Source organism: Somniosus microcephalus, chromosome 1 (assembly GCF_052327205.1).
Source record: "Somniosus microcephalus isolate GS21.2 chromosome 1, FLI_Smic_1.0, whole genome shotgun sequence".
NCBI classification, from domain to species: domain Eukaryota; kingdom Metazoa; phylum Chordata; class Chondrichthyes; order Squaliformes; family Somniosidae; genus Somniosus; species Somniosus microcephalus.
This window is the reverse complement of record NC_140987.1, coordinates 417,474,038-417,488,333: the sequence shown is the minus strand read 5'-3', so window position 1 is coordinate 417,488,333 and position 14,296 is coordinate 417,474,038. Positions and strand designations below refer to the sequence as shown.

Genomic DNA, 14,296 nt, shown 5'->3' with positions numbered 1-14,296 from the left:
AGGGGTAGTCCAGACCTTTAGACTCAATTAAGCGTCTTTAGGATTCGGCTACCTCAAACTTTAGTTGAAAGTGAACGTCTGAGGAATACACCTGATCTGGGGTAGCCCTAAAGGGGCTAGGACCAGTAATTATCCCTTCAATATTAGATCTTTATGCAAGTTCAGTAACAGCAAAATGCCCATTACTATAAAACAATTTATATTGGGGAAAAAAAAACAATGATGACTTACAATAGTTTGGTTTTGATCTTAACAGATTTCTGGTTGAACTGCTGAGATTGCTTTACAAGTCCAAGAGATTCTAATGTCTCTGGATCCAGTCGTTCCTTGAGAACTGTATCTGAAACCAAAAACTGCAACAACAAAAATTGTAACAAATTATTGTTTTGGCACTTCAACTATTCATGCATGAAAATGCAACAAAGGTATAATACAACACCACTGCTTAACTGGCTAATTTAACAGTTTGTTCACATAGTGCAGACCAACACTGCAAATGCAAACCAAAAAAATTCCAGAACATTTATTCCAAATATTGTGATAAAACATTCAAGATTGAGTGAGCAAAAGAGAGTATGAATGCGTGAGCACAGGCGAACGACAAAGACTAAAGATTGAAGAAAAACACATTGAACCACCCAACCTCCCCCCCCGCCCCCTACCAATCCCTTATTGCCCATTGTAACTCCCTCCAGAGATCCTGTAATCTTGCTCAACCCCCTCATCATGCGGCCAAGGTCACCTTCCTAATGCAACTAGATCTTGTCACCTCTCCAGTGTTACATGCCCCAACACACTTCCCAGCATGAAACCCTCCAATTCTAGTACTGACACACTAGTTCCTCTGCCAATTCTCTCAAGATATCAGCATCATGTCTCGCTGAAAGAGACCACATCCCTACCCGACTACTCCAAACCCCAGCGCTGCCACGTCATTGAACCCTCTGCCCTTAATATGGACATATCCTATGATCCCACCCAGCAGTGCCCTATCTCAGGACTCACCCAGTAAATCCAATCCTACATTCCACCCTTCATAGCAATCAAAACCAGGTATCCTTTTCACAGTGCTCCATGTGCCAATACTACCATAGGCCAGTAATCATAATTGCTGCTAAATTTCAATCCGAGTCCGAAAATATTGCACAACAGTCCCACACTATTTGAACCATACAGCACACAGGTGGTCATTCTGGCCATCTCTACAGAGCAATCCAAAAACTAATCACACTTTAACTTTCCCCCCCATATCCCTGTATTAACATCTGCTTCAAATATTGGCTGCTGTTCCCTTAAATGATGCAATGATCTCTGCCTCAACTATACTCTGTGGCAATATATTCTTATTTCTAAAAAGACAATGACCAAGTCATCGATTTCCAGAGGACATAATTTTTTCCAATTCACCCCATCAATATCCTTGACAATTTTTAAATCTTTTATTAAATCCCCTATTAGCCTTCTGTGTTCCTGTGGAAATAGTTTCAATATCTCAAATTTATCCTCATAACTACAGTTTCTCTTCCATGCAATCCGAAACTTTTAATGTGCTTTCTATTACGGGTGCCCAAACTGCACCAACTTTAACCTGACCACTGTCTCAGACAAATTTATTACCTCTTGGCTCTTGTACTTCGTGCCCCTATTTATAAAACACTATTGGTCTTTTTATTACTTTATCTATCTGCAGTCACACTTCCATTTGAACCACTACATCGCTGTGCAGCATCTTTCCGTTGAGTGAAGACTTCCATTTCTTGCTTTTCATTCCAAAATACATTACCTCACACTTCTCTGCATTAAATAGCATCTCCCACCAACCCATCTATGCCATAAGATGCGGTGCCACAAAACACAATTTCACTTATGCAGCCACTAATCAGTTTCCCTGATAACACATATACATTGCAGAGCATAAAACATTATCTTCCAATTCAAAGAGCAACACCACAGGAGATCCATAGCTCTATCTAGAAAGGCATTTCTGTGTCTATTTCAGAAAACTGTAAAGAATCCTCAGTACTTCGAGGTGTTCTTTCTGGAGCTCTCCTCCATAAATGTTCATCTGGGATAATGGGCAAGCAGAGGTACAGATTCTTAACTGTTCTCTTTAGAAAGAAAGCAAAGATAGCTCCATTGATTTCAAATAAAAACATGAGCTGTGAGGATAGTGCGGCTTCTCCACTAATGTTTTTATTAAGAAGCACTATGAAATTGATAAGTTAAATCAAACTTATTTGCAATGATCAATATTGCAGCTTGTTTACTATAGTGGCAGTTTCTGTGAAATGGCATTCTCTCCAAACTCAAGTGCCATTCTACATAGCAAAATCTAAATCAGAAACCAACACAACATTCGCAGAGCAATTTCACCCCCTAGTGGACTCTTACTGTTACGCAGTTAACCGGAGTGATTTTCCAATTGATAAAAAAACATTGCAGATATATTAACCCAGAATTTGCTGGAGCCGGGGCATCTCACAGCATGTCCTGTTGCTCCTGCACCCTTAAGTTCAAATATGTTCTGCCCTGCAAATTGCTCGAAATGCAAGCTGATAATGGCGTAGCGAAGGAAACGGGATATCTGGGACCAACAGTGCATCTCCACAACCAATGAGACTTAAGGGTTGAGAAATAAACAGGAAGGACGGAAAAGGAGGGTGAATAAGAGTGGGTGAATTCAATGTCAAATTAGGTACATGGGATATCTCTTCCTTGCCACAAGTTGCTGGTCGATTTGCACATGAACGGCATGTGTCATTCACACACTTCTTTTTCAGGAAATTTTGGGCCATTGACTGTTCCATTCCTACGGTTTAATGTCAGATTTGCAGTTGGATTAAGAAAGTAAATTCACCAGGAATTTTAAGCGGTATGTAGAATTTATTTTTACTAATTTAAGGTAATGAATAAAATAACCAGCTATAAACTAATTTCTGCTCTACCCATTCAAAATTTTCTCAAGTAAAAACTGGAAGACAACCGTTGAACTATATTTTATTAGAGTGGGTGAAATCAATGTCAAATCAGGTACAGAAATAGAAATTAAAAAAAAGGGAAAGAATGATTCAATTGAGACAGAAAAAAAATGACATTTTTAAAATCTCCAACAACAATTCACGACCTGAAGGAGTGAGACTCCACAGTTCTTATTGTTCACTTTCTTGGAAAGAAAGGTTGATTGGCAGTCAGTAACAATTATGACATTAAATGGGTAGTTACGCTATTAATGACTAGAATTAACTTTCTATGGTGAGTTTAATGGGCAATTAATGTGCAAATGCAGCCTCATGAAAATCACGGTGATATTAAGGGCGAGATACTGTTTTCCTGAAATTAACGGCGTATCAGCGCAAATCAGCCAGTAACTTGTGACTATTTGCAATACATGGGATATCTCTTCCTTGCCACAAGTTGCATCATTCGTGCACGCCAGCTGCATCACTAATACATTCAATACACAAATTTAAATAGTATTTTCAGTTAACAAATATTGTTGAATTCTAAATAAATTTAATTAGAAACATCGTCATTTCCAGCCGATTATCGGGATCTGTGGATTCTCCGATTCAGTCTGCTGGTTGTATTATTAGATTAAGCACTACATCAAACACTATTAAACTTGTGGTAGAGTACTCCCTGAAATAGCATCTCCAACCAAGTACCACAAAGACTGTGTTCTTCATCTTTTACTTGTACAATGCTAATGCCTCTTGTGAACTCACCATCATCCAAAATGGTTAACTTCTTAAACATGACGTTTAGCCCATTTACTTGGGTGTCACCCTCAATCATCGCTAATCTACAAAAACCATCTCCTGAAAACTGCTGAGAAAGTTAAAACATGGAATAACCTAACCGTCAAACTTGCCAGCTCTATCCAGGGAGAAAACGCCTCTACACTCATCTGCCCTTGTACTGTGCTATGGAGTTACAAAATACTACGCTCCTGTTTGGACTCGCTCACCACACATTAAGCTGGTACATACTCTGCTGCATGCTACATGTAACTCTTTGGTATCTGGCACCGACGGGACCGGGGTGGTGCCGGTTGATTAAAAAATCCGGATGACGGAGAGGGTTATCTACCGAGGCTATTTTTAACAAACCAAAATTTTTTAAAAATCAAGAAATGTGCAGTATACAGTAATTGGGTACTCACCTGCAGAATGTGTTAAATGGATGGTGGAAGATGCTTGATTAAGCACAGTACTGCCAGTTGAGGGTAATCCATTACTCTTTAATTACTTAACAGTAAAACAAAACTTATACAGTAAACGATTGTATACAGCGCAGGAGAGTCAGACTTCTGTTATTGAGGTGTTCGGACTTCCGACAGCGCCAAGAAGCCGAGTAGTGGCAGTTTGGAGAACTACCCCCACTGACTAACTCGGCCACTGTGGGAGACTGGCTTTGCAACATTTCCTGTTATTGAGGTGTTGTTCTTGGAGTATGAATTTTGCCGGTTAAGAGAGAATTTCAGTGCCGTTTAAACGAGTTTCCTGTACTATGTCTTTTTTGTCAAGCACATTGCACCCCAACTCCTCCCATCGTTACCAGTCCTCTGCGACATAGCTCCTCCACATCTTCATCATTCAGATGCAATTGTAAAACTGGTGAAAATTCTGTGACAATATTACGTTACGAATTCACTCCATTTGTTCTATCCACCAACAGTGAAGCTCTCTTCGAAACACTCAAATATGGTTAAGCTTTCCTGATTCCTTTGTCTTTTCCTTAACAACTTGTTGGCGTGAAGAATGCACCTAAAAACCACCATATCGTATCCAGCCCTACAGACAGTTAGCCAGGATTCAATTGACCACCTCGCATTTGGGCACTTCTCAACTGCTTTCGAACTGGACAGGGACATTGCACCTCAAATCTTCACTGATTGGGACCTTGTGATGATGTCAAATGTCCTTCTTGGCAAATACAAACCATATCCCACATCACTGAATCATGCCTATCTGGGTGGCCTTGTATGCTGGTGATGTGTGCTGTAAGATGGCAGGCATTACGTGCCAAGTCTGCATACATTAAATAATAAATAAAATTAGTAACTGAGTAAAACTTTCCAAGCTTAAAAATTTTCAATATATGCTGAGGATACTCACCAAACATGCTAAAACCAGTTGAGTAAAATGATCTCTCTTACTTTTTTCTTCCATGCAACTTGTTTCAATATCTGAAATTAACATTTCTTGTCATTAATTTTAATGAGCTCTCAGTACAATATGTATGAAATTGACATTGATTAATTGCTGTAAAGAGCCCTTATGTTTCTCCCTCACCTAGAACACAGAAAACATCAGCCAGAATTGATGACATATCATCCCGAAGTTCCTGTAAATGCAAAGGAAAAAATGAATCAACAACGTTGATGCTGGCTTTCCTGCAGAGAAGTAATTTTTTTCCAAGGAGGAGTGAGGGTGCAGTACAGGGGAAGAAGTAATGCCATAAATTGGCTAGTCTGAACTCTCAAAAAGGCATAGGCTGCCATCTCGATTTAAATAAGCAATATTTTTTAAACAGTATATTTGTAAGCTGCCATACTAGGAGTTACTAAGTGAAGACTTACATAAAGAGCTGCTCAAAATTCCCTGGGGAGACGTGCGATGATAAAGAAAATGCCTGGAAACAGGCCATCAAAGCAGATTAATTAATTTAGTAGTGCCCAGAAGTAAGACCAAGTTAAAATGTTAGGCAGTGTACAAGTATGATCCAAAACATTAAGCTATATTGACTTTTTGCTTTGCTTTTAGAGCTGAAAGTTTGTCTAATATAAATGGACATGACAGGATCACAAGACAATTACAGATGAGCAATGCTATTGAACCCATCTCAGCCCATCCATCCAGTGTCCCTAAAATCCACTCATTGCAGCATCCAATTGATTCTTTAGTAATTCCAGAGGTTTTACTTCCACTGCTCTATTTAGAATTGTATTCAGTGTTGACAGCTCTTTTTGAAGAGCTTCCTCAGATCAAGCCTAAATCTGCCTTTTATGAGTTAAACCCATGACTCAGTTTGAAGCAGAGAAAACTTTATCGGTGCTCTCACGAGCATGCAATTTATGCTCTTCTGAAATTCAAATTAATACTTCAGCTAAGTGCCAGAATTAATAATTCTCTTGCTTTCACAAAGAACTATTCTGGATGGCATTTGAAAATTGATGTCCATCAAATACAAACCCAAGGGTATCCACCAGATAGTATGCATTGCTTCCAAATATTCCAAAAGCTAGAAGGCCTTCACAGCCAGTTTTTATTACCGAGTTAAAAACATGGATTTTTGTAGTTTTCAATCATGATTAGTGACAAAACTCAGGGCAAAAAAATTCAAGATCAAAAAATGAGTGTAAATTTGGAGAACATTCGTAAAAGTTGGTTTTTATTTTGAAAATGAAACCTTAAAAAAAAAAACAACCAAAAGACTTGCATGGCACAATTAAGCAAAGTGAATCATTAATAGTGAAACATATGGGAAATGAAGGGACAAATCTAAGCTTTCATCTTTATTCAGGTTTTGGAGCTTGCGATGTTGCATTTCATGAAGCCATTGCTGCAACTCTAATCCGACCAGTAGGAACAGCTCGCTCCAATTCTGTACTGTACGGTCCAATGCATATTTATTATAAGGAGCAAATTCACGACGGTCTCAATTCCATGCGTCAGTGGCTGGCAGCAAAACTGTGTGATCACTTAGAAAATTCTTGCCCATTGAGAATTCTGAAATTTCTGCTATTGAAATGGGAAAGATCAATGCAGCCTGTGAGCAATATCAAATAATTTAGCTTAAATTGTTTCCCTTCCAGAATTTTGCCCTAAAAGTTGAGTCCTGGGATGTGCATACATCGCTCTAGTCATGTCACCGCACAGGTTGCGTGCATTCTGAGCACGCACTGTACATTACATGGTGTCAACAGTGTGACACACGATCAAATAGGATTAACTGGGAGCAGAGAATATCCTTTTTTGTGAAAGGAGAAACGGGTATAAATCGGATTTTTACAGATCCACCATCCTAGAAAAAAGACATTAATGGTGGAAATTGATTAAAACATTTTGAAGGTCTATTTGCAAGCTATTTAGCACAACTGCACATCAATCACTCAGGTACACTCCAACTTGCAAGATTTTGCATGTAATCAATTAACTACATTGACAATACAATTAATCAACTACTCTAGTTGAGAAGAGACCAATTATTTCCAACAGTGATTGAAAAAACTGTATATGCCAATTCTAAACAAAGCTGGCTTTAAATAGAAATTTAAATGTGTAAGTGGCAGCAGAAAATATTTGCTTTGAAATATTTCACCGAGATCTTAATTGTGCCCCTCAGTATGGAGGGAAAGTAATTGATACTGTAATTTAAGTTAAAAAAAGTAAGTATTTATGTACAAGTGTTAGTCACTTCATAACAGTATTCTTCCATTGAAGGTGAGTCACTTAACCAGAAAACTCATGGTGTGGATACTGGAGGACATATTTTAGTAATAGCTGCAGCAATGCAACCTTTCACAAGTGTGAAAATCTGGTCCTTAAATGTGTTGTTAATTGGGTATTTAAATTGAAACCGTGCCAAAGTTTAATTTGCTTGACTATTTTCTGAATTTAAATAGGAGGTGCTCAACAATTATATTTACAGGTATATGGTATGAAAGGTTTGGAGACTTATTTTCATTCATTTATGGAAGGGACACAGTGAGGAGTACTTTAATTGTAAAACTCCCTTCTCTGCCATTCATCCCTCTTCAAGAAAGGGTTTTCCGACAAATAGACATATTTCAACCTAATATATCTCCCACTGCGTTGTTCACGGGAGGAAAAAGCTAATTTCCCTCAGGGTGCATTAGTGATGATGCAGTGGGATCTGTAGTTTCTGAAGCTCCATCTTGCGGTAGAAGTGTGCAGCTGCAAGTGAGGAGAGACGGTAGGAACAGCCGATACAATCAGTACCAGAAAGAAAGAGTCAGGGAAGATGGAGAACAGGTAACAGCGACCAGGTAAGGCCTCACAGCGTCGGCAGGAATTCAGCGGCAGCAGCGGGGCTATAAAAGTCCCAGTGACCAGTTAAGGCCTCACAGCGTCGGCGGGAATCTCGAGCGGCAGAGCGGGGCTATAAAAGTCCCAGTGACCAGGTAAGACGTACCAGTCTCCGAACTCTGAGGGAAGGAGTGAGGTAAAAAGTAATCCAAGTGTGACGTCACCAGAAAGCGGGTAAGTGACTGGTTGGTAAGTATTTCTCTCTTTAAGCTTAAACTCTTTGGTTTATAGTTTCTAAGGTGCGATATTCATCTAGAATCGGGGCAGAGGGTATTTAAAAATAATATCAAGAAATTTAATTAATTACATAGAATGGGAGATCAGGCGATGTGTTACTGCTGCAATATGTGGGAGCTGGTGGACACCATTGATGCTCACGGTGATCACATTTGCAGTAAGTGTTGGCTGCTCGAGGAATTCCGGCTCCGTGTTGAAGAGCTGGAGTCCGAGCTTCAAACACTGAGACACATCAGGGAGGGGGAGAGTTACCTGGACTCTATCACGAGGTAGTCACACCAATTAGATTAATTAATTCAGATGTAGTCCGTGGCCAGGGTCAGGATGGTGTGACGAGAAGCGAGGCAGGTACGGGGATCCAGGAGGTAGTGTTGGAGGAGCCGCAGCCCTTGCTCTTGTCCAACAGGTTTGAGGCTCTTACTCCCTGTGAGGATGGGAACAGGGACTGCGGGGAGGATGAGCAACCTGGCCACAGCACCGTGGAGCGGGGGGCCATTCAAGTGGGGGGAGTTAAAAGAAATGTTGTAGTGGTAGGAGATAGTATCGTTAGGGGGATAGATAGAGTTCTTGCAGCCGAGAGCGAGAGTCCCGAAGGCTGTGTTGCCTGCCCGGTGCCAGGGTTAAGGACATCTCCTCTGGGCTGGAGAGAAACTTGGAGTGGGAGGGGGAGGATCCAGTTGTCGTGGTCCATGTTGGTACCAATGACATAGATAGGACAAGGAAGGAGGTTCTGCTGAGGGAGTTTGAGCAGCTAGAGGCCAAATTAAAAAGCAGAACCACAAGGGTAATAATCTCTGGATTACTACCTGAGCCACATGCAAATTTGGCTAGGGTAAATAAAATCAGAGAGTTAAATGCGTGGCTCAAAGACTGGTGTGGGAGAAATGGGTTTTGCTTCCTGGGACACTGGCACCAGTACTGGGACAGGAGAGAGCTGTTCCGTTGGGACGGACTTCACTTGGCCAGTGCTGGGACTAGAATCCTGGCAAATCGAATAACTAGGGCTGTAGAGAGGGCTTTAAACTAATTAATTAGTGGGGGGGAGGTTTTAAGAGAGCGAAAAATAAAAATGACAGCGGAGAAGGCAATAGAGCAAGGTAGCAGTGGGGGAATTAAAAACCAGAGCGTGTCAGGAAGGGACAGAATGTATAATGATAAAGGTAAAGTAGTAAAAGGGATAAAAGCAGGAATAAATTGTCAGAAAACATATTTGAAAGTTCTTTATCTGAATGCACGTAGCATTCGTAACAAAATTGACGAGTTGACGGTGCAAATAACTATACATGGGTATGATCTGGTGGCCATTACGGAAACATGGCTGCAAGATGATCATGACTGGGAACTAAACATACAAGGGTATTTGACAATTAGGAAGGACAGACAGGAAGGGAAGGGAGGTGGGGTTGCTATGTTAATCAAGGATGGAATCACTGCAATAGTCAGAAATGATATTGGGTCAAAGGATCAGGATAGTGAAACAGTTTGGGTGGAGATAAGGAATAATAAGGGGAAAAAGTCACTAGTGGGCGTAGTCTATAGGCCTCCTAACAGTTGCAACTCTGTTGGTCGGAGTATAAATCAGGAAATAGTTGGGGCTTGTAATAAGGGAACAGCCATAATCATGGGGGATTTTAACTTTCATATGGACTGAACGAATCAAATTGGGCATGGCAGCATTGAAAAAGAGTTCATAGAGTGTATTAGGGACGGGTTCCTTGAGCAGTATATAACTGAACCAACCAGGGGGCAGGCAATCTTAGATCTGGTCCTGTGTAATATATGAGACAGGATTAATAAAAAATGTCCTAGTAAAGGATCCCCTTGGAATGAGTGACCATAATATGGTTGAATTCCAAATTCAGTTTGAGGGTGAGAGAGTTGGATCTCAAACCAGCATATTAAGCTTAAATAAAGGAGACTATGAAGGTATGAGAGTAGAATTGACTAAAGTGGACTGGGAAAACAGATTAAAGTGTAAGACGGTACAAGAGCAGTGGTCTACATTCAAGGAGATATTTCACATCTTTCAAGATAAATATATTCCACTGAGGAAAAAGGGGAGTAAAAGAAAAGACAGCCATCCGTGGCTTAGTAAAGTAATAAAGGATAGTATTTGACTGAAAACAAGGGCATATAAATTATCCAAGTCTAGTGGGAGGATAGAAGATTGGGAAGCATTTAAAAGCCAGCAAATAGCTAAAAGCTTAATTAAGAAAGGGAAAATAGATTATGAAAGTAAACTAGCAAAAAATATAAAAACAGATAGCAAGAGTTTCTACAGCTATATAAAAAGAAAAAGGGTGGCTAAAGTGAACGTTGGTCCCTTAGAGGATGAGACCGGGAAACTAGTGGTGGGGAACATGGAGATGGCAAAGACGCTGAACAAATATTTTGTATCAGTCTTTACAGTAGAGGACACTAAAAATATCCCAACACTGGATAAACAGGGGGCTATGGGGGGGGGGGGGGGGGGGGGAGGAGCTAAACACGATTAAAATCACTAAGGAGATGGTACTCAGTAAAATAATGGGACTTAAGGCGAATAAATCCCCCGAACCTGATGGCCTACATCCGAGGGTCTTGAGAGAAGTGGCGGTAGGGATTGTGGATGCATTGGTGATCATTTTCCAGAACTCCCTGGACTCAGGAAAGGTCCCGACAGATTGGAAAACTGCTAATGTAACACCCTTATTTAAGAAGGGAAGTAGACAAAAAGCAAGAAACTATAGACCAGTTAACCTAACATCTGTGGTTGGCAAAATGTTGGAGTCCATTATTAAGGAAACAGCAACAGAGCATTTGGATAAACATAATTTAATAGGACAGAGTCAGCATGGTTTTACGAAGGGGAAGTCATGTTTGACAAATTTACTCAAATTCTTTGAGGATGTAACATACAGGGTGGATAAAGGGGAACCAGTGGATGTAGTGTATTTGGACTTCCAAAAGGCATTTGACAAGGTTCCACACAAAAGATTACTGATCAAGATAAAAAATCACAGGATTGGGGGTAATATACTGGCATGGGTAGAAGATTGGCTATCTAACAGAAAACAAAGAGTTGGGATAAATGGTTCGTTCTCAGGCTGGCAATCAGTAACTAGTGGTGTCCCGCAGGGATCAGTGCTGGGACCCCAACTCTTTACAATCTATATTAACGATTTGGAGGAAGGGACCGAGTGCAACATATCCAAGTTTGCCGACGATACAAAGATGGGAGGGAAAGCAGTGAGAGAGGAGGACATAAAAACCTGCAAAAGGACATAGACAGGCTAAGTGAGTGGGCAGAGATTTGGCAGATGCAATATAATGTTGGAAAGTGTGAGGTTATGCACTTTGGCAGAAAAAAATCAAAGAGCAAGTTATTATCTAAATGGAGAGAAACTGCAAAGTGCTACAGTACAAAGGGATCTGGGGGTCCTGGTACATGAAACACAAAGAGTTAGTATGCAGGTACAGCAGGTGATCAGGAAGGCCAATGGAATCTTGGCTTTTATTGCAAGGGGGATGGAGTATAAAAACAGGGAAGTCTTGCTGCAGTTATACAGGGTATTGGTGAGGCCACACCTGGAATACTGCGTGCAGTTTTGGTTTCCATATTTAAGATATACTTGCTCTCGAGGCGGTTCAGAGAAGGTTCACTTGGTTGATTCCGGAGATGGGGGGGTTGACGTATGAGGAAAGGTTGAATAGGTTGGGACTCTACTCATTGGAGTTCAGAAGAATGAGAGGCGATCTTATCGAAACATGTAAAATTGTGAGGGGGGCTTGATCGGGTGGATGCGGTGAGGATGTTTCCACTGATGGGTGAGACTAGAACTAGGGGGCATATCTTAGAATAAGGGGCTGCCCTTTCAAAACTGAGATGAGGAGAAACTTCTTCACTCAGAGGGTAGTAAATCTATGGAATTTGCTACCCCAGAGAGCTGTGGAAGCTGCAACATTAAATAAATTTAAAATGGAGATAGACATTGTCCTAGCAGATAAGGGAATTAGGGGTTACAGGGAGAGGGCAGGGAAGTGGACGTGAGTCTAGATTCAGATCAGCCATGATCCTATTGAATGGCGGAGCAGGCCCGAGGGGCCGTATGGCCTACTCCTGCTCCTTTTTCTTATGTTATGTTCTATGTTCTTATCGTAGCAGGAAACGCATTTTAGTTGTTCCAAACTTACTGTTACAGGAAACTTTGTGCTATCCGGAGGTGAGCTATCCGGCAAGCTGGAGCCACTGGCAAAAATCAGCAGCCGTTTTTTATTCTTTTTGTTTGTTTTTTTTGCTTTGTTTGAACAGTCAAGCTGTGCAAGGTCTGTAGCGAAAGCAACAGCTTCAGCTACAGAGCTTTAGGGCCACACCCGAGTGTTTAGAAGCTGTTGCTAAGCAACAGTGTTTGTTGTCAAATACGGAGATAAGAATCTCCGTATCTCTCAACATTAACTCTGGAGAGTACGGCAGTTTTGAGGCAACAGCAGCAGCTCGGTCCCGTGGGTGCCGGATAGCACAAAGTTTCCTGTATTTGGAAGGAAGGATAGCAATGTTGGTCGTGTCCTGGAGCGGTGTGGTTGTCTAAATAGTGTTCCTGTAGATTTAGGTATGATGATCTGCAGTTTCTGGAGCTTGTGAAGCTCCATCTTGTGGTACATGTGGGTGGTTGTAGGAGAGACTACGTCATAGAGATGATGCCCAAATAAGAGTGTGCGCCAAGCATATAAAATTTAATAGATTATAAATGTCTGCTCCATTAGAACTGTATCAATTTGTGCTCACCAAAAAGTAACCTCTTAGAGACCTACTATTTTTTTAATTTACCTGAAAAAGATGCATGAACTTAACCAACTGATGGGTCCATCTCGAGATTGCTACTGCAACAAGTGACATTGGCATAAAGGCGACTATAGCCTCTTCATTCTCAACATAGCCAAATGTAAAATTGACTAGATTTGTCATCCCAAGCAAACTTTTCTGTTCAAGACCCAAAATGGCAAGCTTCCAAGAGACTGCTTTAAGATAGGCACAGACTAGAATTTCAGGAAATAACATTTTAAAAATTTAAATCAACATTACCTTCTGGGAGCAGTATTTCCCCCTCCTCGAGTGTTATTTCCCTTTCATATACACTACAATCTACTTCTCTCTCCAAAATTTAAATATAATCTCATGTAAAGAATACAGCAAAGCCTGCGCTCAATTGCTGTGCATGCAAAAAAACAACTTTTTCAGCACTGAATCAATCACTTACCATTACATCACTGAGAGCACTGGCAGCTTGTTCCTGTCTTAGATTGCCTTTTATAACATGCCACGCCAACTCATATAAAGCTTGTTGGATATCTGTTTTACAATTAAATTAAATGAATGTTAATAAAGGGGCATTAAAAATGCAACAACAATATTGTAGGAAAAAACAGGAAATCAAAAAGTGAGCTTTCAGTAATAAAAAATTGATTTTAATCTGTTCTATTTGAAATTTATAGTCAAGTTTCAATGACTAACGAAAGTTGCTCCCTTTGTTCTAACATTACATTAATAAAGCTAGCAACTAAAAAAAAAAAAATCACAATGCACCATTAGAATGGCTTCATTTAGTAAGCATGCATAAATGGATGCCACCCGTGACAAGCAGCCAGCCTTTCCGAACCAACGTAAAGAGGTAAGCAAGCATAACTCCTTGTGCCTTCAACATAAGATTAAAAAATTGCAAGGATTCTGATCCTTGCTCCTTATCCAACACAAAAGCTTGTGCTGTTGAATAATCAGAGGTCCAGACCGTAAGCACAGTATTTTGAGCAGTAATCCAAATTTCAGTTGTGATTAGCCCAATAATTGCAATTCCAATAATGATTCAGATCAGCCTGTAAACAAAGCACGTCAGTATATATTTACACTGCAAAAAATCTTACCTTTAAACGTTACATCATTGTAACCTCGATTTTCAGTAAGACTGCGGCATAACTGTACACTGCAAAATAAAATAAATGTCAGTAATTTTAAAAGAACTGACCAGTCAAAA

The 14,296-nt window shown here is 40.4% G+C and overlaps 1 protein-coding gene across 2 annotated transcripts in view; it reads right to left on the bottom strand.

Moving 5' to 3' along the window:
* The window catches only part of thoc2 (THO complex 2), a 156,111-nt gene that overhangs the window by 118,651 nt on the left and 23,164 nt on the right, over positions 1-14,296 (bottom strand). For both annotated transcript variants that reach the window (XM_085999429.1, XM_085999438.1), the window contains exons 2-6: positions 14,187-14,245; positions 13,526-13,617; positions 5,295-5,346; positions 5,118-5,188; positions 232-353 (exon numbers count right to left, since the gene is read on the bottom strand). In XM_085999429.1, the coding sequence (XP_085855555.1) occupies positions 232-353; positions 5,118-5,188; positions 5,295-5,346; positions 13,526-13,617; positions 14,187-14,245 (396 nt within the window). The remainder of the gene's footprint in view (positions 1-231; positions 354-5,117; positions 5,189-5,294; positions 5,347-13,525; positions 13,618-14,186; positions 14,246-14,296) is intronic.